Genomic DNA, 23,866 nt, shown 5'->3' with positions numbered 1-23,866 from the left:
TGTTTTTTTGGTCGCGCATGGTATCCACTCGTCAATGTAAGTGGGCCCCCCCCCCCCGGGTTCAATTCCTGATTTGTTCCTATCAAAAATAACTTTATATATTGACCAAAATGCAATAGTTACAAAGATATTTGTTTTACTATCACTTTCAGACCTTTTTTTGCAGTCATCAGCCCCCATTGCAAAAAATGAAAAACAAATATCGGAGATCAGTGCGCTCCATGAAATTGTGCTCCTATCACTCAGGAGTACATTTGTCATGACCAAATAGCAATGAAAAAAAATTATTCCGTGAGTTCAATCGAAAGTGAATGGTATGTTCTTCAGTTAAGTTTATTTTTTTTTCCACGAATAAATTTCATCACTATTTACATTGCTTTATTTCGCATTCCTCACTCGCATCACAATCAAGTCTCCATACTTTTCTTTACATCAAGAGGTGAAATACATGTAGGGGAAGGCGGGGTAAGTTGAGCATAGGGGCAAGTTGAGCCACCAGCCCCAGGCCAATAATGAATGAGTCAGACATTTTGGTGGTGTCATGTATTGATGACCCATAGCATAACCCCTAACCCCACCACATTGTTTTCAACTTTGAAACAGAAAGTAGTTTTTTAGAGGGAAAAATATGAATTTCAGCCAAAAAGTAAAAAAGAGTGTGAAATAGATAAGTGCTTTATAAACACACACATCTTTAAATATAATAAAGACATGATAACAACATTATTAGTCCAGGTATGGATCTTCATTCTTGTCATAGTCTTTTATATGATGGATGCATAATAAATGTGTGGATACAAAATTATCGCACTAAGTTCGGACTGGGGTAAGTTGAGCCAAACAGCATGGGGCAAGTTGAGCCATGGTAATTCCTATGGTAATGTATCTTAAAAAACAAACAAACCATAAAAATCGATTGAAATGCTGGCTGAAAGGAGCAAATTTACATGACTGCTCTTTTCCTTTTAAAGGATGTTAGTATTTATAGAGAATTAACAAGTGAAAAGACTTTAAACAAAAAATTGACGTGCTGGTTCTCCCCTCATACATTTTGTACATAGTTTTTGTGGCTCAACTTACCCCATAAGGTGGCTCAAACTTACCCCATATATGGGGCAAGTTGAGCCATTTGACATCGTTTTTTTCAAAGGTCACGATGACTTTCAGTGTGGGGATAGAAATTTATATATAGGTGGAAAATATTTCAGAAGAATTAAATTTCAAGGCAAGGTACTTATTTCGACAAGATTATTAATCATATCAATTCTAACATGCAAAAAGCAAAAACTGTCACAACTTACCCCGCCTTCCCCTATTGTTCTCCGAAAGCCAACTCCTTTCTGGCAATTATCTCATTTTTCTATACTATTGAGTACTAACCACCATCCTCATTTAATCTTCATTACCACTACAATCGTCAACATAACACCACCATCATCACCACCACCATCCTCAGGCTCACCATTATCATCATAACACCAATATCACCACCACCATAATCGTCATAACACCAATATCACCACCACCACCACCATAATCGTCATCATAACATCACCACCACCATGATCGTCATAACACCAATATCACCACCACCACCACCATAATCGTCATAACACCAATATCACCACCACCACCACCACCACATAAATTGTCATAACACCACCATAATCGTCACCATAACACCACCACCACCAAAATCGTCATCATAACACCAATATCACCATCACCTGGCACCACCATAATCGTCATAACACCCCCACATCACCACCACCACCATCCCCACAATAGACATAACACCACCGGCATCAATCACCATGATCAGAGACCACCATCATTGTATTCATCATTGTAATCTTTGCACAACTGTCAATCATCAAATTGTCTCATACCCTGCATCAGCATTGTCAACATCTTTTCCATCACCATCACTACCATCATATCTCACTTACATCATAATGATCACCATCAATATCACATTCACTTCCGCTTAAAGATCCATCGGCCAAACTAACTAAGGCTATTCACTCCACATTACGCTTATCATGATAACAATTTTACAACATAATTCTGAAAATAACCAGACATTAAGACCAATACAACATCCACTGAAGAGGCAGTTAGCTTTATTATGTACATATAACTGTACATGGCTATTGTAAATACATTTACATAATTGTATTTGGAATATTTTGTTTATAATTCACTGTTCATCACATGAGCTTATTATAGAATATTATCAGATTGAGTGCATTTAATGCAGGGTATAGTTTACTGTGTTCAAATCTTTAGCCATCTAAAATAAAGAACATTTCTACCCATCACAGTATAACTGTAACATTGAGTATAGATGTGGTTTATCAAAATCTTACTCTCTTCATAAATACTCGACATTTTTGTCCTTCAATTTTTTAAAATACAATTTTTGTCGAATTTCATTTTGATTTTTTTTTCAAGTAACAATTACACAAAGGACGACATACACAAAACTGAATAGTAGTTTATAAATATTAGATCCACTTCCACAAAATGAATATGCTGCCCTGTACAGTCTATCGGGTTATCTCAAAGTGGACAGGCTTGCAAGGTGGTAGGCAATTTGAGAAGAAACTTGTGATCATTTCTACATCTTGAAACATACCCCCATGATACACTGTTTATATGGCCATCCACTTGAGAAGCCCTTATGTTCAAAACCTTCAATCTAAATATTATATAAAAGTATACAAAACCAATTTTACACATATTTACATTTTAATCTATCATCTTCCTATAACATGTAGGTAAAGTAAGTAGTAATTTGTGCTATGCTTGACTTGGGGTTTTTCTTGGAAGTCGTGGGAGAAAGTTATTTGTCTGGTGACTTAGAGAACTTGACATATGGGCTTAATGAACACAGTAATAAATAAAACTACATTAAATCGTTATTCACATCAACAGGAAATAACCTACCCATGTTGTTGACAATGGGTGTTCATTTACTTTGCACAAAAAGTTTTCAAATTGTTCATTTTTTCTCAGAACATTTCATTGGCTCTCCTCTTATGTAAGATCCAAGACCTTCATACTATATTTTTATCTCTTTACAAAAGGACCACAAAATTGCATCTAAAATACAGAACTGCTGTACATAGGCGCTCAGCCCATTGACTACTGGAACCTGTTGGTCAATGTACACAACAAATGGGAACAGAAGTATTCAGCAGTCAACCGGTTAAGGTATATCAAGCCTCAAAAGCAGCGGTGTCTTGTCTTCCATGCAATGCTATGGTCCATATCAAAAGGCTCTCAGATCTTACATATCGGAAAACTATCCTTTTCATGTTGAAAGATTATGTTGTGTTGAAACAAGAACTCTTAGTTCAAAGCATTCCCACATTGCATGAGATCATTCCTCCAAAATGCAATGCGTAAATTTGGTAGGGTGTTCTAGCAAGTGTCACATCATAGGTCGATCCCTTCATGTTTGAGGTCAATGAAAATGAACTTTAGAGAAGATGATACATCTGAGAGAACATTGAATGTTCAAAAGGTGATAGCCTTCAAATAATTTCATTCATTATAATCATTATATTTCAAGAATTGCGATGAGGTCAGAGCCAATCTAAGATCCGCATGACAGACAGGCATCCTTGTTTTCTAGAGAGCAGAGCATAGCTGCTTCATTCTTGGCCTTCTCCTTCTCTTGTTCTTCAGCATCTGATAGCTTGGTTCCTGATTTCTCCTTCAAGCTTAGTTTATTGAGAGTGAACTGGATAGGGTTAGCAGCTGGGCGTGTGCGAAGGTAATACATACCCGTCTTCAGACCCTGTACATAAAGATCATTGATAAGAATCATAAAAAAATGTATTGTTATGAAAAATAAAGTTACTGAATATTAAAGTTTGTGTTGTTAAATATAATACAAAAATTAGATGATTTACCTACTTTTCTTGACTGTGTAAAGAAGTTTGATCTCTAACACCAATCAATCAGATAAACCCCAATTCAAGCCAGTATAAATAATTGATCAATGGGTAATTTCCAGTATAAGCTTGACCTTTTGATTCTGGTCTTACGTCTATTTTCACGTCAGATCATCAAACTTTGAATAAAGCTTGTTCTAGGATGAATCTTACAAGGTGTTGAGCTTTCAATGTGTTTTGGATCATGTTTGTACATGCAGATGAGGTTTTGACTATAACGCAGGTAATCTAAATTCTCTTCTGTCACAACCATTCTACCCAAGACTGCTCCCATTATCAATATTATACAAAGCTGCTGATTGTATGATTCATGATCACTATTCACAAAGTGCAGTAATTGTGGAAATACGATACAACCTACTGTATTGGCAGGACATCTACATTCATTTACAACTGACATTGGAATTAGTAAGATGAAAACTTGGTGGCGTTTCACAAAAAACTGTGACGAAAAAATCCCATGAAAATTCTAAATTGCATGTGATATACAACACATCATGGTACTGATGAAGATTATGCTGAGCGTTATCGCGTTTCCATCAATGAGATAACTTGATGTATGTCAATTCTATTTTGGCATTTAAACATGATTTAAAGTCACACTTCTTTAATTCATTGTGAACCCCCCCCCCTCCCCCCTTATAATATTCAACATCATAAATGGGCACAACTCACCGATCTCCATGCAAAGAAGTGCATACTGGTTAGCTTGCCATAGTTTGGTTCAGCAATGTGAATATTAAGTGATTGACTCTGATCAATGTATGCACCGCGGTCAACAGCCATCTGAATAACAGTCTTCTGTGAGATCTCCCAAACAGTCTTATACAATGCCTTGATGTCATCTGGGATTGATGGAATGTTCTGAAAGAATAAAATGGAATGACAAAAAATGAAGTCTCATTGATAGAATACCACATCTTCATCTAAATACAGGATTTCAACAAGTTAATTTAGAAATCATACATGACAAGAAATACAATTTATTCTATAAATTCTGAAGTATATCTCATCCATCTGCAAACCTTGCTTCAAATCTACAATTTTACTCCAAGACCAACGTGGTTGCCAAGTTTCATGAATATTCAGGTAAAATTGAGGAAGTAGTTTGATCCAGATTTGCAACACCCATCTGCCCACCAAACTGCCTGTCTGACTAACTGCCTAAAAGATTCCTATTTACCCCTCTAACCTCTCCCCCCGCCCCAAAAAAAGACACTGGTATGCACATTGCACCTGAACCAAGCTACTCGCACACCGAGTCTTTATCTCCAAAAATCTTCAATCTTGAAGGAGACAGATCAACCCCGGAGAAGGATGTATATATTATACTGGGAACAAGCCCTGTATTAATAAGTAAAAACTGAAGATGTCGGCTACCAACCTGAATAGATCCAGAGTGAGCAATGAGCATGTTCTTCATCTCATCAGACCACAGACCCATGTCGGTAAGGTCCCTAAGAAGATGATGATTGACGACCTGGAACTCTCCTGAAAGCACACGACGCGTGTAGATATTACTGGTGTACGGCTCGATGGATTCGTTGTTACCAAGGATCTGAGCGGTGGATGCAGTTGGCATGGGAGCGAGGAGAAGACTGTTACGGACGCCGTGCTTGGCGATGTCGGCCTTGAGGGCAGCCCAGTCGTGGAGGTCAGTTGGGGTCACGTCCCACATGTCATGCTGAAGAATCTGTAAGAGAAAGTTACGAGTACGTTGAGAGCATGTTACAGTGGAAGGTAAAAAAACAACTTAGAATTGCTTACAAAATCATTGGTTGTACATACTAACATATTGCTCTCTCACAAAGCAATGACAATTTCTGGAATGACATGACTGTATTTTTTTAATGATTTCCATAATTTTTTAAGTTTCACATGTTTAGTTTTACTTTATCAAAATTATACTAGCCTCAAAGTGGACTACCCCTGCAGCAGTTTTGTCATTACCACTGTTTAATGGTCTATGAAGCATCGACTTGTTTTGAGAATTTTCTTACACGATTATGGGTAAAATGGAGAGATATAAAAAAAGATCTCTAAATATTTCAATGTCTCTATAAAGTCGCGAGCTCCCTGTAGGAATATTTACTTACTCCTTTGCTGACAGGTGAGCCCTCATATGTCTCATAAGGGCCAAGCTTAGCAGCAATCTCACAGCTAGCCTTCAGAGCAGCATAGTAGATGGTTTCAAAGATCTGGATGTTGAGTTTCTTGGCCTCTGCGCTCTCAAAGGGGAACCTCATGAGGATGAAAGCATCAGCTAGACCCTGAACACCAATTCCGATGGGACGATGACGGAAGTTGCTTCGCCTAGCCTGTAATTAAAGAAATAATAAAGATGATGTTGGGACTTTTACATACATCAACTGAGATGTTCAATGGACCATTTATGCTTTCAATCTAGATGTAAATAGGTCACAATGGGCCTATCAATAATTTACAAAATTGTTTATATCCAACTTGATCAAGATTTTAAAGTGAATTACATTCTATGTAATAATTTGTATGTCCATCCCCTAAAATTGTCTAACTTCGCTTCAGGTACTATTCAAGTGATTCAAGCATAAAGCTGAGGCAAATTACAATAGGAAGGTCTGGCATTAAAGGAGGTCAGATGTATATACTGCATGGAATTACCCATCTTTAATTTCCTTGAAAATATATAGCTTTCTGATTTAAAATAGCATTCAATTTGATAGCATCAGAAAGAATTTTGCTGAATATCTTAAATTTCATTCTACCGGGGAACATCCACCAATATCTGTTTGAATATGGAGTAATTTTGTTTGAACTTGCTTACCTCTGGAATTGGGTAGTAGTTGATTTCGATGATCTTGTTGAGATTGCGAGTGATCACCATGGTAACCTCTTCAAGCTTCTTGAAGTCGAATGTTCGGTCTTGCTTCACAAATCGTGGCAGAGCAATGGAGGCAAGATTACACACAGCCACCTATATAGGCAACCAAATAAACATGAAGTGTCAAGATAACTGACCTCTCTGAGGCATGATAGCTCAGTCGGTAGAGCGGGGGATTCGGATTCCGGTGACCAGGGTTCGAATCCCAATTGGTGCACTAGTGCCCTTTGGTAAGGCATTAATCCTCATTACCAGGTCCCTCAGAGAAACCGTCGGTCCTCTGGTTGCTTGCTTACAAGCATTCATGCTTTCTTAGCATTCAGGTTAAAAATCACTACCAATCTGATCTTCCACTACTTTCCAATGAGATTGATAAGCTAAACATACACAAAGTATTGGTGAAAACTACAAGTAGTTATTACAGAGTTCAATTCTTAAAAAATATTTGTGAGACAAGCTGATAGGTCAAAACACAGGTCTAAACAATAATCTATCCTGTAATAAAATCAAAATGTGTTTTGAGTCAGATACCCAACATAGATCTAGTTTATTTAACTTGCAATTCAAATACTCAGTAGTTAATTCAATCAAGATGCCTATCTATTCAATGTATTTTTCCTTCATAACTTTTTTTTTGTCACCGAGACAGATATTCATTACCGGTACATTCAGAGACGAGGTCGCATATAAGGATGATATTGACAAGGACCCTAGGAATATTGTGATTTTGTTTACAGGAATTGGCATTCCTTCATGGTATATTACTCATGAAATATACAACAGAAAATTTGACCTGAACTAGCATATACTTCAAAAAGTCTTCAATCCCCAAACATTTCAAAACTGAGCTTGCAATATAAAACATACTGAATTTTTTTACATACTGAATAAAAACTTTTCGTGACATATTTCCTATTAGCCATGTGTCACAATTTCAATCATAATTCATCGACATGTTTTAAGAAAGAGGGTCTTAGTTACTGACCTCATCAGGACTTGAATACTCTACGATCTCTGTACACAGGTTACTGCATTTGATGGTTCCCAAATTTTGTTGGTTACTCTTCCTGTTACAATGGTCCTTGTAGAGCATATATGGGGTACCAGTCTCTGTTTGAGATTCAATGATGGCATACCACAGAGCCTGGGCCTTCATTGTCTTCCTACCCTTTCCTTCTTTCTCATACCTGAGGAAAATAAGAAAATGAATTTTAGTGGAACAAATTCATGGACATCTGAAAGACTTGGTATGAATGTTGCAACAGTGAAGAGTTTGCCCCTTTGCAAACCCAAATTCTGGAGAAAGATCATTTTATGACTTTCCTTTTCATTTTATTCCCATACATAACTACACATTATAGCACCCCGATGGTAAATTCTTGTATTTTTTTTGGGGGGGAGGGGGTTAATAAGTTTTTTAAATTAACATAAACATGTAATATATCATGTGGTATCCTGATCAAATCATTATCACAGGGAAGACTAATTGATCCAGCATTATGGATGCAATGTTTCCCCATTACATATACAAAAAAAAATCTACTGCACAGTGCATCAAGCTGAAAGCAGTAAGCCTTTCAGCAGACATCAGATTTACACATACTGTACTATACAGAATTATTTTACATAGGCCCGTATTCTGAAGTCGGGTTTAAAGTTGTGGTTTAAGTATGGAGAGTTAACTGGAGCATAAATCCCTAACAGTAAACATTCAGTTTATTAACTCATATGACACCCAAATTGTTCATAATTGTCTGGGAATGATAACTGAAGTATTTTCTTAATTATGAAAGCAAAAGGATACAAAATATTACACATATACAATATAAACTTAGTTTTTGATTACTTGGCTCCAATAATTTTAGTAGAGTTAGACCGTGGTCTAAGTTAACTCATTGAGTGCTTCGTGCACACTACGTATCCTACTATAACATGCCACACTCGTGCTCGCACGCCTACTATTGATTGCTTTGTGCTTGCATTGTTTCCTACCCTCGCCTGCTTCGTGCATGACTGCGCACATTCGGAATTACAATCATTGTTACGCCGTTTTGCATTGTATTGCGCATCGCATGCACGCCGTAATTAGCACTATTGTGTGCAGTGCGAACTCTGCTTTCTGACAGATCAACTTACTCACGCGGCTTACATTCAAATTTTTCGAGTATTTCTACATTTTTTACAAGATATGGCTCCGCCTCTGAGAGGGAAGAGACCTAGGTTTTTTGATCCATACAAAACACTCCACAAAATGGAACTACTTGATACAACTCATATTTTAGCGGTAAAGATAATAACCAATCCATATAATGAGGACACCATTATAAGGGGTATGAAATTTCCTACAACTTTACTACACAATATTTTGTGGATAAACTAATCGTTAGAGTTACAAGCAATTGTAATCATGACTATTGAAAGGAGTGAATACGACTCGCGATCCAAAAATCAATGTGGCACAGGGGGGTTTTGTGGCTGGCACAGGGGATTAGCATCGGATTAGCACTGTGGCGTTGGGTTAGTAGTGTGCGTGGCATGTTAAGAGTTAAACCTGACTTCAGAATATGGGCCATTATATTTAAATAGGCCGACTCACCTCTCGTAGAGCTGTTCGAATTCATCTCCCCAAACGTTTTCCAAGCCAGGGCATTCATGAGGGCACATGAGTGTCCAGTCACCATCGGCTTCAACCCTCTTCATGAAGAGATCAGGGATCCAGAGGGCATAGAATAGGTCTCTAGCTCTCTGTTCCTCCTTGCCGTGGTTCTTCTTACAGTCTAAGAAATCATGGATATCAGCATGCCATGGCTCTAGGTAGATGGCAAAGGCACCAGGACGCTAGATGAAGGAAAGAAAGAAGATCTTACCATTGCAATGAGATGTCATAAAACTGTGCCTACTCTACTGTAAATCATGAAGAAGTTTATCTCGGCTGAATCATTCAAAATATTCCATAAAGCTTTTTAATTTACCAATACTTAACATGTGTCTTGAGCAGTTACAAGCACTTTACAGAATTGATATGATGCTTTATAAAATACCATTATTATTAATCTTTCATAGTATGTCATATGTAGCCATTTCATCTTTTTTTTTTCATTTATTCATTCCTTGCCTGTTAAAGCACAGGACAAATGGGATTCAAAAGATGTTTAAACATCTTCATAACCTTAGAATATGGAATACTATGCCCATCAGTTTGTCCCTAGTACAAAGAGCAAATCATGTCAAATTTAAAAGATTCATATAATGGGATAACTTTGAAAATAAGACAGTCATTCTTGTTTCAGTACTAATTTTTTTTTCTTCAAATTTATTCATTCATTTCTTTTATATCTGTTGATAATCATTACCATTAATGTATTTAAGGGGCAAACATGTTCTCCAATAGAACAAGTTGATTTAATACCTACCTTATTGCCTCCCTGATCTACATATCTAGCTGTATTGTTGTACACACGAAGCATGGGTAATAAACCATTGGAGTTGCCATTTGTCTGATAAAGAGAGGAACAGATAACAAATATAGGCCATGATCAGTCAAATTTGAATAAATCAAGTAATCGAAGTGGAAGCATTTTTTCAGACCAGATTAAGGAAAATTTATGCTATATTTGACCCTTCTAAGTTGAATTTCTTTAATTAAGCTGAACAGGTTTATGTGGTCCCAAAAGAGAGATTTGACAAAGGCAGCAGATTCACTGTATTCATGGAATACTTATGAAAAAATGTAAGCTTCTTCTGAAGTAGATGCCATACTTTTTATTCAGACTTCTGAAATATTTCTTTATCCATCAACCATTAATGCAATCAGAATGGGACCAAGTAAAATGTGCCGACTTGGGCAATCTTGGACAGGAAGCCTTTATTTTGTATAGAACAAATCATACCTTAAATACTTCAAGTGATACTTGAAGAAAGTACAATGTAGACATGGAAATTTGAAATGGAATAGAAATAGATTTTTTCAGAAACATTACAGAATTTCAAATCATTAATGAGGGGATCAAAAAAGGTTTCAAGTTGAATGTTTCAGTAAATGAAATTTGATAGTTAATTCCATGTTTAGAAGACATTAGTAGGATATGTTATCCAGAGTCAGTCATCAGGTTTGAAATCATCTCGAGGGCCTGAAAGCCCTGAAATTAACCTCTCGCCCAAACTAGACCATCCTGATCAATGGTATATGGACATGATTCCTTACCCCTGCAATGTAGCTACCAGATGCCCTGATGTTGTGAACATTTAGACCGATACCACCAGCCGTCTTAGAGATGAGGGCGCAATTCTTTAGTGTCTCATAGATACCATCGATGCTATCATCTTGCATAGTTAGAAGGAAACAGCTGATTGAAACAAAACAAGATGATTCATTTCAAAAACTTATCTTATGATATTAGGCTATACATCAGGAAGAAGTGATCAAACTTTACTCCTAACAACACAAATCATTTGGATGGGTTCTGGTTTTTGGCATTGTACAAAGATTTCTAACAATATGATTACACCATCTGGAGCAACCCCACCCCCCCCAAAAAAAGGAGACAATAATGCTCTATTCAACAACAAAAAAATTGACTGTACAAGCAGTTAGAGTTCCACTGTTACAGCATAGCAAACAAGTGGAACACCTCTGGACGTCACACTTGCATTACCAGATTCAATATAGCGGCAGTACTGAGTTTGAAAATAACCCACATGACAAACCGCACCTATATCTTGCTTCTGCTATTCAGGCGACACAAAAAATAGTGTTATAAGACGGAAGATACCATAGACCAAAAGATCTTCAGATTGGAAGTTGCACCACTTTCTTAATTCTTGTCAATATTAATTTTTAAAGTTAGGGACTAGAACCTTTTATACAGAGCTCTTTAATGTCTCACCTTGATAGCTGTGGTCTATTGGTACCAGCATTGAAGAGCGTCGGTGAAGCGTGAGTAAACCATCTATCAGACAAGAGATTGTACGTCTAGACAGAGAAAGACAAAGAGAAAAGAGGTATGATCAAGTATTAAGGAGTTCAGATAAATTTCACACAATATTTGATAATGGTAAACTTTCTGAATGTATGCATGCAACTGCTTTTGCGATGCATGCATGTGATAAACAAATAAAACAGGAGATATGTGGTTCCCAGTGCTGTAGATTAAGTGAACATAAACTTGTATATGAGTGAAGGATTATGGCTATAAACTTACCTCTATTGCAGCATCGATGTCCCTTCCATGGATACCCACAGCAACCTACCTACAGTGTATCAGGAGTGAAGGATTATGGGAAGGCTATAAACTTACCTCTATTGCAGCATCGATGTCCCTTCCATGGATACCCACAGCAACCTACCTACAGTGTATCAGGAGTGAAGGATTATGGGAAGGCTATAAACTTACCTCTATTGCAGCATCGATGTCCCTTCCATGGATACCCACAGCAACCTACCTACAGTGTATCAGGAGTGAAGGATTATGGGAAGGCTATAAACTTACCTCTATTGCAGCATCGATGTCCCTTCCATGGATACCAACAGCAACTCTCATCAACATGTGTTGGGGTCTTTCAGCAACTACATTATAAGAAAATATCAGAAATTCAGAATTATAGACAATGATATATCAACATTCATCAAGATGGTAATTTGCAAATCAAATTTTAATTGTATTTGTTTTCACTTCAAATGCAATATTCACTACCAATATCCTAGACATAATACTTATCAAGTTTGATGAAAGAACAGTAAATCATTCTTGAACATATGTGTTACTTCTAGGTTACTAATTCTCTAATGAAAGCTGCAAAAAATATAACAAAAAAGATCTCTTCAAGCTTCACATACCTTTGCCGTTGATCTTCAGGAGGTAGGATCTTTCTAGTGTCTGAAATAAAAAGACATCATGGAAAATGAGAAAATTTTTCTTGGCTAGATTCAATCACCTCAATCTCTAAATTCTCATATCGAACAAGCTAAAGAGATTACTAAATTAGACATGAATTTTACTTCACATGAGCACAGAAGTGACTTGAAGGCATATTCATCTAATCCCCTTTTTGGAATTCATGGAAAATCTTCACTTTATTTTGGCCTACATGTAAGTAAAGGGGGGAATGAACAACAGTGTTAGCAATCTTGATGTTAAACTAATGTAGTTGCAGCAAATACTGATTTAATTAAAAAAAAGTGTTTAAAATCAGTACTTGCCATGCCATCATACATCTACAACTGATTAGTGTCCATAAACGGAACTGAAGAAATCAAATAAATATTAATCACATTGAAGACTGCCAACACAGATGAGAACATGTGGGACAGTGTATTACTATTGCTTGGAAAATGGCCACTTGGCTGATATGCCATGCTTTCAAACTACTCGGCAATTTAACACATTATCTACCATAATCATTTGGCACTTTACTTTTACTATTTCATGACACTTGATTGATAATTTTATTGGATTCTGTTTGAAATCATTTTGAGATCGTCTCACAACTGGCATTATGTTTGATGTAGAATCAGGGAATGCATATTGTTTGAGATTAAACACCAGTTTCACACTTTACCATCACTAAGTAAACATGTCACACCACTCACCTTGAACCCAAAGAAGTTGTATTCAAAGTCCCTGTCATACAGTACTGCAGAATTCAACCTCTATGGAAAGAAAACAAACAAAATTTGTATAAATATCATGGATATACAACTGTACGAACCAAGAATAGCCAAATGGGTAAATTCAACAGTAATTGTAAAGCAATGACATATGAAAAATCCACCCTTCAAATTTTGACTTTGATTTTATTTTTATTTCAGAGAATGCAATCTTAACTCAATTTTGACTTGAAATATCTTGTACTTCTAAACCATGAACTTGAAATAAAAATATGTCAATCTTATAAGATTCATTGTCTAGCTATTGTTTCATATTCTATTCCTTTTACAAAAACTATTATGTGTAGGACTGTATGAAAATAACATCAACTGTTATATTGACAATTTGATCCTGTATAAGATAGCTATCTACACATTTACTTACATCAGCATTCTCATTGATGATATCCATAGTTTCTTTGCTGATAAGAGGAGAATGAAGATTGTTCCTTGGGTTTACGTACTCGTAAAGATCCGTCATTACAGCTTTAGAAGAAAAAGAAAATATTAAGAGCATGAGAATCATTCCATGTCCCTCTCTATTTGAAGAAAAATATTATTGCAATGTTTCATAACAGTTCCAGCATATTTTCCAAGATTTAATTTATGATACATGAAATCAGATAAAGTAAAAAAAAGAAAAAAGATCTTTATAAATCATCCTGAATGATTTCGTAAATAACAAAATTTGAAGAACGAGTGTGGTCTAACAAAAACTGCTGGATGTTAAAAGCAAACTCCTGTAGGTAAAACTTATGATTGCCAGCTTTCAAGTTTATGTTGTTAAGGAATATCATATAGAAGATCCACTGTAGGGGATATTCTTCACATGCCTCAACATTTGAAGCTGAACAAAAACACACCACAAAACATTTGGTCTATTTATAGTAGTCCTATACATGCATTTCTGTGGAGGTGCATGAACAAATTAATTTGTAAACATTTTGGTAATTCCAAAGTCTACACTAGTTCTTTGGTGCATCACAATCAACATTTTTCGATATATCTCTGAGACACGTTTTCTCCAGGGTTTTGTGACATCTACTACAAGAACTTATCTTTGACATGGACTTACCACTGAAGAGTTTCTTTGTTTCTTTATGGAGGTTAGAGACGGCAATACGTGCTGCCAGGACAGCGTAGTCAGGATGCTTGGTTGTCATGGTAGCAGCTGTTTCTGCCGCTAGGGTATCTAGCTCGACTGTGGTCACACCAGGGTAGACCCCATTGATCACCTTCATTGTAATAACAGCCTGTAGAATGGAATAATATAATGTAAAAACATTAAAATTCATGCACTGAAGTGGGTTTGATATCTAATCGACTTTGACAGAGCAGCACTAATATATGTATTTTAGTATTCGACAATAAATCATTCCAAAGTTTGAAAGTGTTACTTGCATACAATTTCTTTAAAAAGGCAAATTATAAATAAATTATTATCATGATCACTTGTGTACTACAATTTATATGGGGCTATGCTAGAGCATTTGATAAGTATTGGGCAAGAGGACATTAAACTTTTAAGTAAGGTTATTTGTGATGTAACAGTTTTTTTTCATAAAGATAAAGTTCTAATTTTTCTTGATTAGAAATAAATGGAGTAATAACATGTACATGTCTAGTGATACGACCCACACATCTTTTTTAACTGAAATCCTTTCTTCCAATCTTATTTTTCTTGATTAGAAATAAATGGGAGTAATAACGTGTACATGTCTAGTGATACGACCCACACATCTTTTTTTAACTGAAATCCTTTCTTCCAATTTGATTAGAATTAAATGGGAGTAATAACGTGTACATGTCTAGTGATACAACCCGTACATTTCTTTTTTTTAAACTGGAATCCTTTTTTCCTATCTTATTTTTGAACCCTTTTCACTACATGTAAAATTAGGAGTAAGGGACTGCCCCCTATAATATTGCCATCACTGGAAAGGATAACAAAAGGACCTGTATCCACTATCCACCCATAATATACAATTTAGTAAGCCTGATATTAATTCATCTAGTTTCCTTTTATTTTGTTCTTACTGCATGTTCACTGTTTCAATCCTTCAAATACACCAACAATTGAGATGAAAGTGCATGTCTACTGTGTACTCGTACAACAATCCATCCAATCTGTTTACAATCCATTCATCTGTGTACTGAACTGAGTGTACTTCGATCATTTTCAGTAGAATGTGTAATATAAGGGAAACCTGTCAAGACGTTGTTTTGACAAGGTGCACAGGGTTTAGAATGGCAGAGCCTTTTAAAATAACAAAGAACTCTTTACAATAAATAAATAGGTGCGAATTAACCTTGGACCCATGTACTTCATATCTAGTTATCTGATTAGCTCAATACAATATCATAATTCACATTCTTAAATATAAGTTGTTTTTAACTGATACTCTCTTTTCTTTCTCTTCACCACCCAGTACTGTTTGATAGTGTACAAAAACACAAGATATCCTCTATACTATGGGGAGGGACTGGGTGTGTGGCAGTGTGCAATGCCTCATGCAAAAATTATACAAGTCTATTGAATGAATGATTATGAAACACCATTTGATATCAGTTTAAAAGGCATACAGGGAGGCCCGACTCAAAACGAGTAAAAAAAACTCCCAAAACGTTCACTTACTGGGTCAATGAAGTCTGAATTCAGGTTGTAACATAATCTCTGAATACGAGATGTGATCTTGTCGAACATGACATTCTCCTTCCTCCCATCTGAAAAAGAGAATATGACATAAAATTATTTTTCTACATCACTCCCCAAATTCTGTCTTCTGAATAACTGTATCACAAGATTTTCTCTTCTTTGTTTGAATTAAAATGCAACTATACATGTGAGCCTACATGTAGATTTTTGTATCTTTTGAAGCAATTTTCAAATAAATGTTCCAATAGGGGAGGGCTCATCATTTCATTATCTATTTTTCATGATTCACTAGTGATCCAACCATACCATATAATGTGAGCACCTCTTAATCACTCGCATACAAGATCAATCACAAAGAAATCAATCCTCTTGCAGAAATTGCACTGAAATGCTGACATTAAATATAAGGGGGGGGGGGGTAAATTCTGTTATTCTCAGTAGAGGAGCCCAACCAATGAATATTGGAGACTCATCCCCAGATACTTAATATTTTTTTGGTACAATTTCTCCTTAAACATTTCCTACTAGAGTTTTACCAAATTTTTGGATGGGAAAATTGCCCTGTTCCCATGTTGGTAGTTTCTTTTGCAAAGTAACTCTCCATACCATGAAGGGAGTTTGTCTCCCATAGGCCTAGGCTATATAGGCTCTCCTAGGCCAGCAAGTAGATCTAGAATTCTAGATCTCTAACAATTAGATCAATACGACCACATTTGAGGTCTTGGGTAGGGAGGTGAAATTTTTTTTGGGTAAAAATTAATGGCCCAAATTCACAATGGTGGTTTTTATAATCATTGGGTGAACCCACAGTTTATACAGATTTCCTGTATAAATTACGCTTATTTACGCTCAGCAGCCTTTTCACACTCAACACCCACTTGTTCACACTCATTCAATGAACAAGGTTATAATATAACCTTGTTCTCAGTTATATCTCCATGTGTGACAAAATAAGGGTGGCAATGTTTGGCTTATTTTCTCTTTTTCTTTTGGGCAAATGCTTGATTTTTTTACACTGACAGTTTCCATTAGACCTGTTAATTCATACTGCTTGGCTCTTATTTAAATTTGATTCTTTATATAATTTTTTCTTAATTAAAAATAGAGATCAAAAAATGAAAATTTTCTTGCCATATTACTATCCACCAATAGAGGGCGTACACAAAAATATGCCCAAAATTCAAGTTTTTGAGCGCTCTGGTGAATACAAAAATTATTCCCACATTACTAATGATAAATAAATTAAAACTGTATGAAAATTAGTAATTTTGGTCACAAAAGTGATATTTTAATGATTTTTTAGAGTGTGTGCTCTATACAGCATTGGCATACCATAGTCCTACCTGTAGATTCTCCACAGGCCAGATGGTAGCAGTGAACAAGTGCTTGTTCACTGCTACCATCTGGCCTGTGGAGAATACAGGTAGGACTATGGTATGCCAATGCTGTATAGAGCACACACTTTAAAAAATCATTAAAATATCACTTTTGTGACCAAAATTACTAATTTCCATACAGTTTTAATTTATTTATCATTAGTAATGTGGGAATAATTTTTGTATTCACCAGAGCACTCAAAAACTTGAATTTTGGGCATATTTTTGTGTACGCCCTCTATTGGTGGAAAGTAATATGGCAAGAAAATTTTCATTTTTTGATCTCTATTTTTAATTAAGAAAAAATGATATAAAGAATCAAATTTAAATAAGAGCCAAGCAGTATGAATTAACAGGTCTAATGGAAACTGTCAGTGTTAAAAAATCAAGCATTTGCCCCAAAGAAAAAGAGAAAATAAGCCAAACATTGCCACCCTTATTTTGTCACACATGGAGATATAACTGAGAACAAGGTTATATTATAACCTTGTTCATTGAATGAGTGCTCAACACCAACACCGAACTTGAAATCACCCAGTGATAGCCCATCAACTTGGCTGCCAGAAAATGTGAAGATACCGCTAAACGTAACTAAACAATCAACTCAGATTAACATGCAAGAACGCTTGGGGCACATTTCTAGTTTTACTTTTATTTGCATTTGTTCTCTTAATCTCAACTTTTAGTAGAGTTAGAGTATATTTTTATTTCCTAAATTTATAGGATAATCCTTAGCTTAGTAAGTTAGCACTAGATTTAGGCCTAACATATTACTAGGCCTATTAGGAAGTCCGACTGCCGACTGTGATGAGATGATATTTTTACAATTACTAAGTTAGCCCTTTCTTGAAAATGCTCCTAAATCCATGAAATCATGTAAATCTATAGAGATTTATGGTCACTCATTCTCAAAGAATCCCTGATATAGTGACATTCTATTTCTACTTTGCAATGTCATGATTTATCTTATTTGCACGGGCTCACTAGTCTCAGCTCATCCAATCTGGCACACAGTAACTCACTCAAACCGATATTTTTTGAATCACTTCGAACTTCGATTCTTATTTTAGGAAACACAAGATATTAATTCTTATTTTGCTAATGAATTATCTTACCTCTCTTCTGCACGTATGTTCGCTGCATCGGCATCTTGGTAAAGCAAATAGGATTTAACGATCAAATAGCAAGAAAAGACAAGATTGAGGATGACACCACAACAAGCAAGCTTCCACTACTGAACTTCCTACGTTTGTAACGTAAAGCAGCGCCAAATCCAACGATTTCCCGCGGTACAAGTCCTTACAGGCGGCCAACTCATACGTACACAACGTATACTCGCTCGAAAGAGGCAGCCAGTCAGCTGATTGTTTATGGTGACGTTTTGGAAGATTGACCAATTGCAGAGGCGAATCGTGGCGCGCCAAACTAAAAAACCCATTGTCAGACCCTGGGTGCGGTGAGCGAGCATACCATTCGCTCTTTGTTCCGATCCGTGAGGCAAATTGTTACGTAATACGTCAAAGACTATTTCTTCTTACTTTCTGAGTAATATCCCATATATAAAAATATAGACATTGAAAAGGGAAGAAGAAAGGTACACAGAGAATATTTTAAGGAAAACAAAAATACAAGAAATAACACCCCCAAAACACAGAAAACAAGTAAAAAAAAACCCATACAGATAATGAACATAGGGCCTATTAAATAAAGAAGAAAAAGAAAGGGGGGGGGTGAAAACAAGGGCAAATGGGAAGGGGGGGGGTAAGAAGTCTGTGACATCACCCTAAAATAACTTAATGTTGCAGTAGGTCCATGATTTATTCAAGCGAGACCGAGTGGAATAATTCGTTATTTTCAAGATGAGGAACTAGGAACCGGAGGAATGAACAGATAACAAGTCACGTAATAAAACCATTCCGTAACTATAGTGACATTGTAATGACTTGTAAACAGTGAATTTTAGTTAGTGATCAGCAAGGGGCGGACTTCAGAGCAAGAAAACTTGTTATTAGTCCTATGATAAAACCAAGCACTGAACAGTTCTTCCCTATTAAACCATATATTTTTAAAACCGTTTTAATCTTTTTCATTTTGCGGTAGGGGAGCCGTTTGGTAGGGAAGAGGGCACTTTATTAGCGTACCAAAGGGGGGGGGTGGCAGGGGGGCAGGCTGCCCCCTGACGAGTCACAACTGATGCAAGGGACGTACCCCTGCCCCCCCCCTGACGAGTCACACTGATCCCTGATTCCCTGACGAGCCACAATACAAGTGGCCGCTCTTTTGAACTTGAAGACTTTTTTTTTGCTTGTCATTTTTTTTCTGGTGCGAAATGTCTTTTATTTGCGTTTTATTTCCCCCCCCCCCCCTTTTGGAAAATCCTGGATACGCCACTGGAAGAGGGCATCCATCTTGACTACAATGGCATCGGGCCCCATCGCGGTTTGCACAACGCATCTTTTAATAAGCTCAGTATTTTTGTTGACCTTGATGGGGTAAAATCATGCATGAACGGATAATTTGAGCATTCTCGATGATTACAAGTAAATCAATGAGAAATATATGACTATGCCTATAATTTGGGCAGACTAAGCATGTACATTGCGATCAAAATGCATTATGTAAAAAAGGGAAATTATGCAAATATAGATTCATTTCCATTGTCGTACCCAGCGTTGTTAAAGGAGAATGAAGCTTTTGGAACAAAATAGCTTGTGTCAAAACAGAAAAATCAAAGAAACAGATCAACGAAAGTTTAAAAAATTTGGACGAATAATGAGAAAGTTATGAGCATTTGAATATTGCAATCACTAATGCTATGGAGATTCTCACATTGGCAATGCGACAAAGATGTGTGATGTCACTAACTCTTGTGAACAACTCTCCCCATTACTTCAGTATATATTTCAATTAAACGGCCTCTTTTATCACATCTATCAGTAGATCACATGTTCTTTGTATAGGAGGGCACGTAATACAGATTTTTAAAGAATAAATCATGGATAAAGAGGTTGTATCACCATAGGAAAAAACAAAAAGAGACATTTTGGGGGTATTTTATAGTCCATCAAAGGGAAAGTTTTTTAAATGTGACATCACACTTCCTTGTCGCATTGCCAATGGGAGGATCTCCATAGCATTATAGTGATTGCTCTTTTTCAGATGCTCATAACTTTCTTATTATTCGTCCGATTTTTCTCAAACTTTCTTTGTTCTTTTATTTTTCTGTTTTGACACAACTACTTTTTTCCAAAGGTTTCAGTCCCCTTTAATAGTGGAGGGAGGAGTTGTCCTTCTCATTCAAACCCCATGCAACATTGTGAATACTATACACTTTTTGCTAAAAAATTTGAGAATCTACCCAAATTCAATTATTGTGCAACGATTCCACCGAATCCTTAAATTTTACTGCGAAAGATACAAAAAACGTACTCGTAGCTCTGCTACCTTGTTTTCAAGCTTCTTCGAAAATAAAATATAGGTCCCTGATGGTATGTTTATTTTCTATTTCTTTCTTTCTTTATTTCTTTCTTTCTTTCTTTTGGTTAACTATACATTCAAATGGATTCATGCTCAAATTTTTACCATGTTGTTTTTGTGTTTTGTTTACATTGTTCATACGAATATGTAATAGGAGGCTGCAATCTACAAGCTTCCTCCGTTTCCGACCTGATACATGGTTATCTTGATTATTATACATATAAAGTTTCCTTGTTTTATTGATTATGATTATATCAAGATGTATGTAACAAAACTTATTGTAAATGATTGTTGAAAATCCCATCCATCTGAATGCCAGTGAGCCTAACCTACCTGAAAACAGTTAGAATACTTTGAGCACATCTTGTACAGAAAAAGAATTTCACCGCTTGAACTCCGAAAATTAATTTCATGTTTTTTTTTTAAATATTGACAGAGTTGTGCTAATTAATTTTGTGCATGGCCTTATAGGATCAATTTCATTTTTACGTAGAAGATATTGGTAGTTTCTTAACTAAACGAAAAACCGTTTAAGCTTAAAAAAACTTGCGCTATTTTGATCAAGTGAACTTAATTTTTGTGTCACTTTTGGAACCACTGATCTCTCAACTTAATAGTGGAGAGATCAGTGATTGGAACTTGAATTAAAGTCATTATGTCGACAGTAAACGGTAGAGGGCAGCAGCGCAACTTGTCAAAGACGAATCTTTACTTTTTTAAATTTTGTCGATTGATATGGGTTTTTCCCATCTGCTTTCACATTGTTATAGAAGAGAAATTTATTGTTTATTGATTGTATACATGCAAAGAATCTTTATTTATATGAATTGTGATTGTAAACTTATTGATTTGAAAGAGGAAGAAAATAAAATATTATAAAAAAAAATCTCTATCAACTAGTTTGTATCCAATAAAAAAGTTTTTAAAATAAGTTTGGACCTGGATTTTCATCCAGAGATAACTGATGTAAAACGATTGTCAAACCACGGGGGGGGGGGGCTGACAAATATGAGACCCAATGCATGTATATTGACAAATAACCGACTGATGTGCCTGTCAGAGATATTAAATACAAATAAACATAAAACCCTTTTCTCTTGGTCGATCAGCAGGATGCAAAACCTGCCAAACGTAGATTTGTGATTATTGAATCATAAAAAACGGTAAAAGAAGAAGGAACGAGACCCTATCAGCCGGCCGGGTCCTGGGGTTGGGTCTGGGTCGGGGATATAGAAACTATAATATAATGCAATTCATAAGTCCCAAACCATGCGGATGCATTTGGAGAAAAACACTCCACAATGAGAATTGTTAGTACATCCCCCCCCCCCCCCCACACACCCATCGTTGGCCCTGGAATAAAACGAACGTGTAATCCAACACCCGAGTGTGTGAGTCTTCAATCCATCTCGAATTCTAAATATCTACACGTTCAACGCCCTTCAGTTGTCATCCAGAAGGGAACAGATACTGTATACGGTCGCTGAAGGTTTCCTGTGGAGTGGAATGGTATACTGTGTATATTCTGCAGTCAGAAGTGATAATCAGTAGGCCTTTTCAGGCAAACTGCAGGACTGTGAACGTGGACTACAAGAAGAAAAAAAGAAGAGGAATGGCGATTTAATAGTGAGTATTTAACTCTGTCCTCCTGATCCTATCCACTATCGAGAGAAGACAGTATCTAAATGCACCATACTGCAGTTGCGCAGCATCCATACGTAGATTATGACGGAGGATATGTAGGCCTATTGATTTTGTATTGTTTTAGAAATAAGTTTTAACTCTTTATGTTCACACTAAAAATCTGAGCTTGATCTTGTAGATAAACATTCTTTATAGATAGGTAGTTTAGATAGATATAGATAGGAGTTAGTAAATAATTATTATAAACTACTATATAGGCCCTAGATATTCATGATATTGATATGACACAATATATCACAATACAATTAACAAAAGGATTGAGCTCTGAAACAATGAACATATCTGTATACTATTATTATTACCAAGGGATGATAATGTGCGAAGTAAAATACATACTAAACCACCAGTCCTTATACATGTAGTAAACGGTTTCATCAAGAAAAGAATTTGATTGTCATTGTCATGAACATTATATTATCAGTTTGTTTATCATTACTTTGCTGTGAATTCTAATTACAATGGGGGCAGCCCAGAATTAGAAAAAAAATATGTCCTCTTTTTTTTTATTTAAAGACCATAAAAATATAACTCATATTTTATTCCTTTATGAAGTTCACTTCTTTCTAAAATTGGGCTCATTATGTAATTTGAGTGGTTGATCGAGTAAAGGGGAAAATTGTATTTCGGAGCAGACACCTGCCAAGGTATGTTACCACATCACCCGGGGGCACATCACCTTAGCTTGCCAATGTTGATGTCCTTCAATTTATTTTTATCTTTTTCAAATTAAAAGAAATGAAGAGAGGCCGTATCAGAATCAGAACTGTCATTTTGATAATTATTTTATGATCCTGACCGTGACACCCATTATCATGAGTGAGAAAACGAAGACGTTATCGTTTAGCCCCACTCGTTTACATTTTAATTTCGTCAATCAACTTCGATGAGTACGACCTCTTATGATGCCCTTTGTAGTGTGTGCAGATAGGATGGTTTCGTTCACACTGCCATGGAATCACAGGGATGAAAAATGGCGGCATCAAAGGGGTGGGGCAAATGCCCCTGTCAGAATCTTTGCCTAAACCCAGAAATTTTGAAGACTGAAAAGGTATATGTAAGAACTGTTTAGTAAGTAGGCCTCAATTCCATAAAGTGCCCCCAAACCACTTTTTATTTTTCAAATTTTACAAATTCATGATAAGATCCCTTGCTTGAATGCATTAATATGAAAATAAACATTAAAAT

General features: G+C 36.1%; 1 protein-coding gene across 1 annotated transcript; it reads right to left on the bottom strand.

Moving 5' to 3' along the window:
- Positions 1 to 2,101: 2,101 nt before the first annotated feature.
- LOC121407840 (ribonucleoside-diphosphate reductase large subunit-like) lies at positions 2,102 to 18,777 on the bottom strand. Its single transcript, XM_041599074.1, has 17 exons — positions 18,616 to 18,777; positions 16,104 to 16,192; positions 14,544 to 14,721; positions 13,854 to 13,954; positions 13,412 to 13,471; positions 12,659 to 12,698; positions 12,312 to 12,388; positions 11,709 to 11,794; positions 11,027 to 11,168; positions 10,236 to 10,319; positions 9,419 to 9,660; positions 7,808 to 8,009; positions 6,766 to 6,915; positions 6,059 to 6,280; positions 5,347 to 5,655; positions 4,638 to 4,826; positions 2,102 to 3,805 (listed from the first exon to the last, which is right to left on the bottom strand). Exons 1-17 carry the CDS (start codon positions 18,647 to 18,649, stop codon positions 3,602 to 3,604), a joined length of 2,409 nt encoding a protein of 802 aa, XP_041455008.1. The 5' UTR covers positions 18,650 to 18,777; the 3' UTR covers positions 2,102 to 3,601.
- Between the last annotated feature and the right edge of the window lie 5,089 nt (positions 18,778 to 23,866).

The sequence above is a fragment of the Lytechinus variegatus genome, chromosome 1, assembly GCF_018143015.1.
Source record: "Lytechinus variegatus isolate NC3 chromosome 1, Lvar_3.0, whole genome shotgun sequence".
Classification (NCBI taxonomy): Eukaryota; Metazoa; Echinodermata; class Echinoidea; order Temnopleuroida; family Toxopneustidae; genus Lytechinus; species Lytechinus variegatus.
Note: the sequence above shows the minus strand (reverse complement) of the source record. Positions and strands in the feature narration are given on the sequence as shown.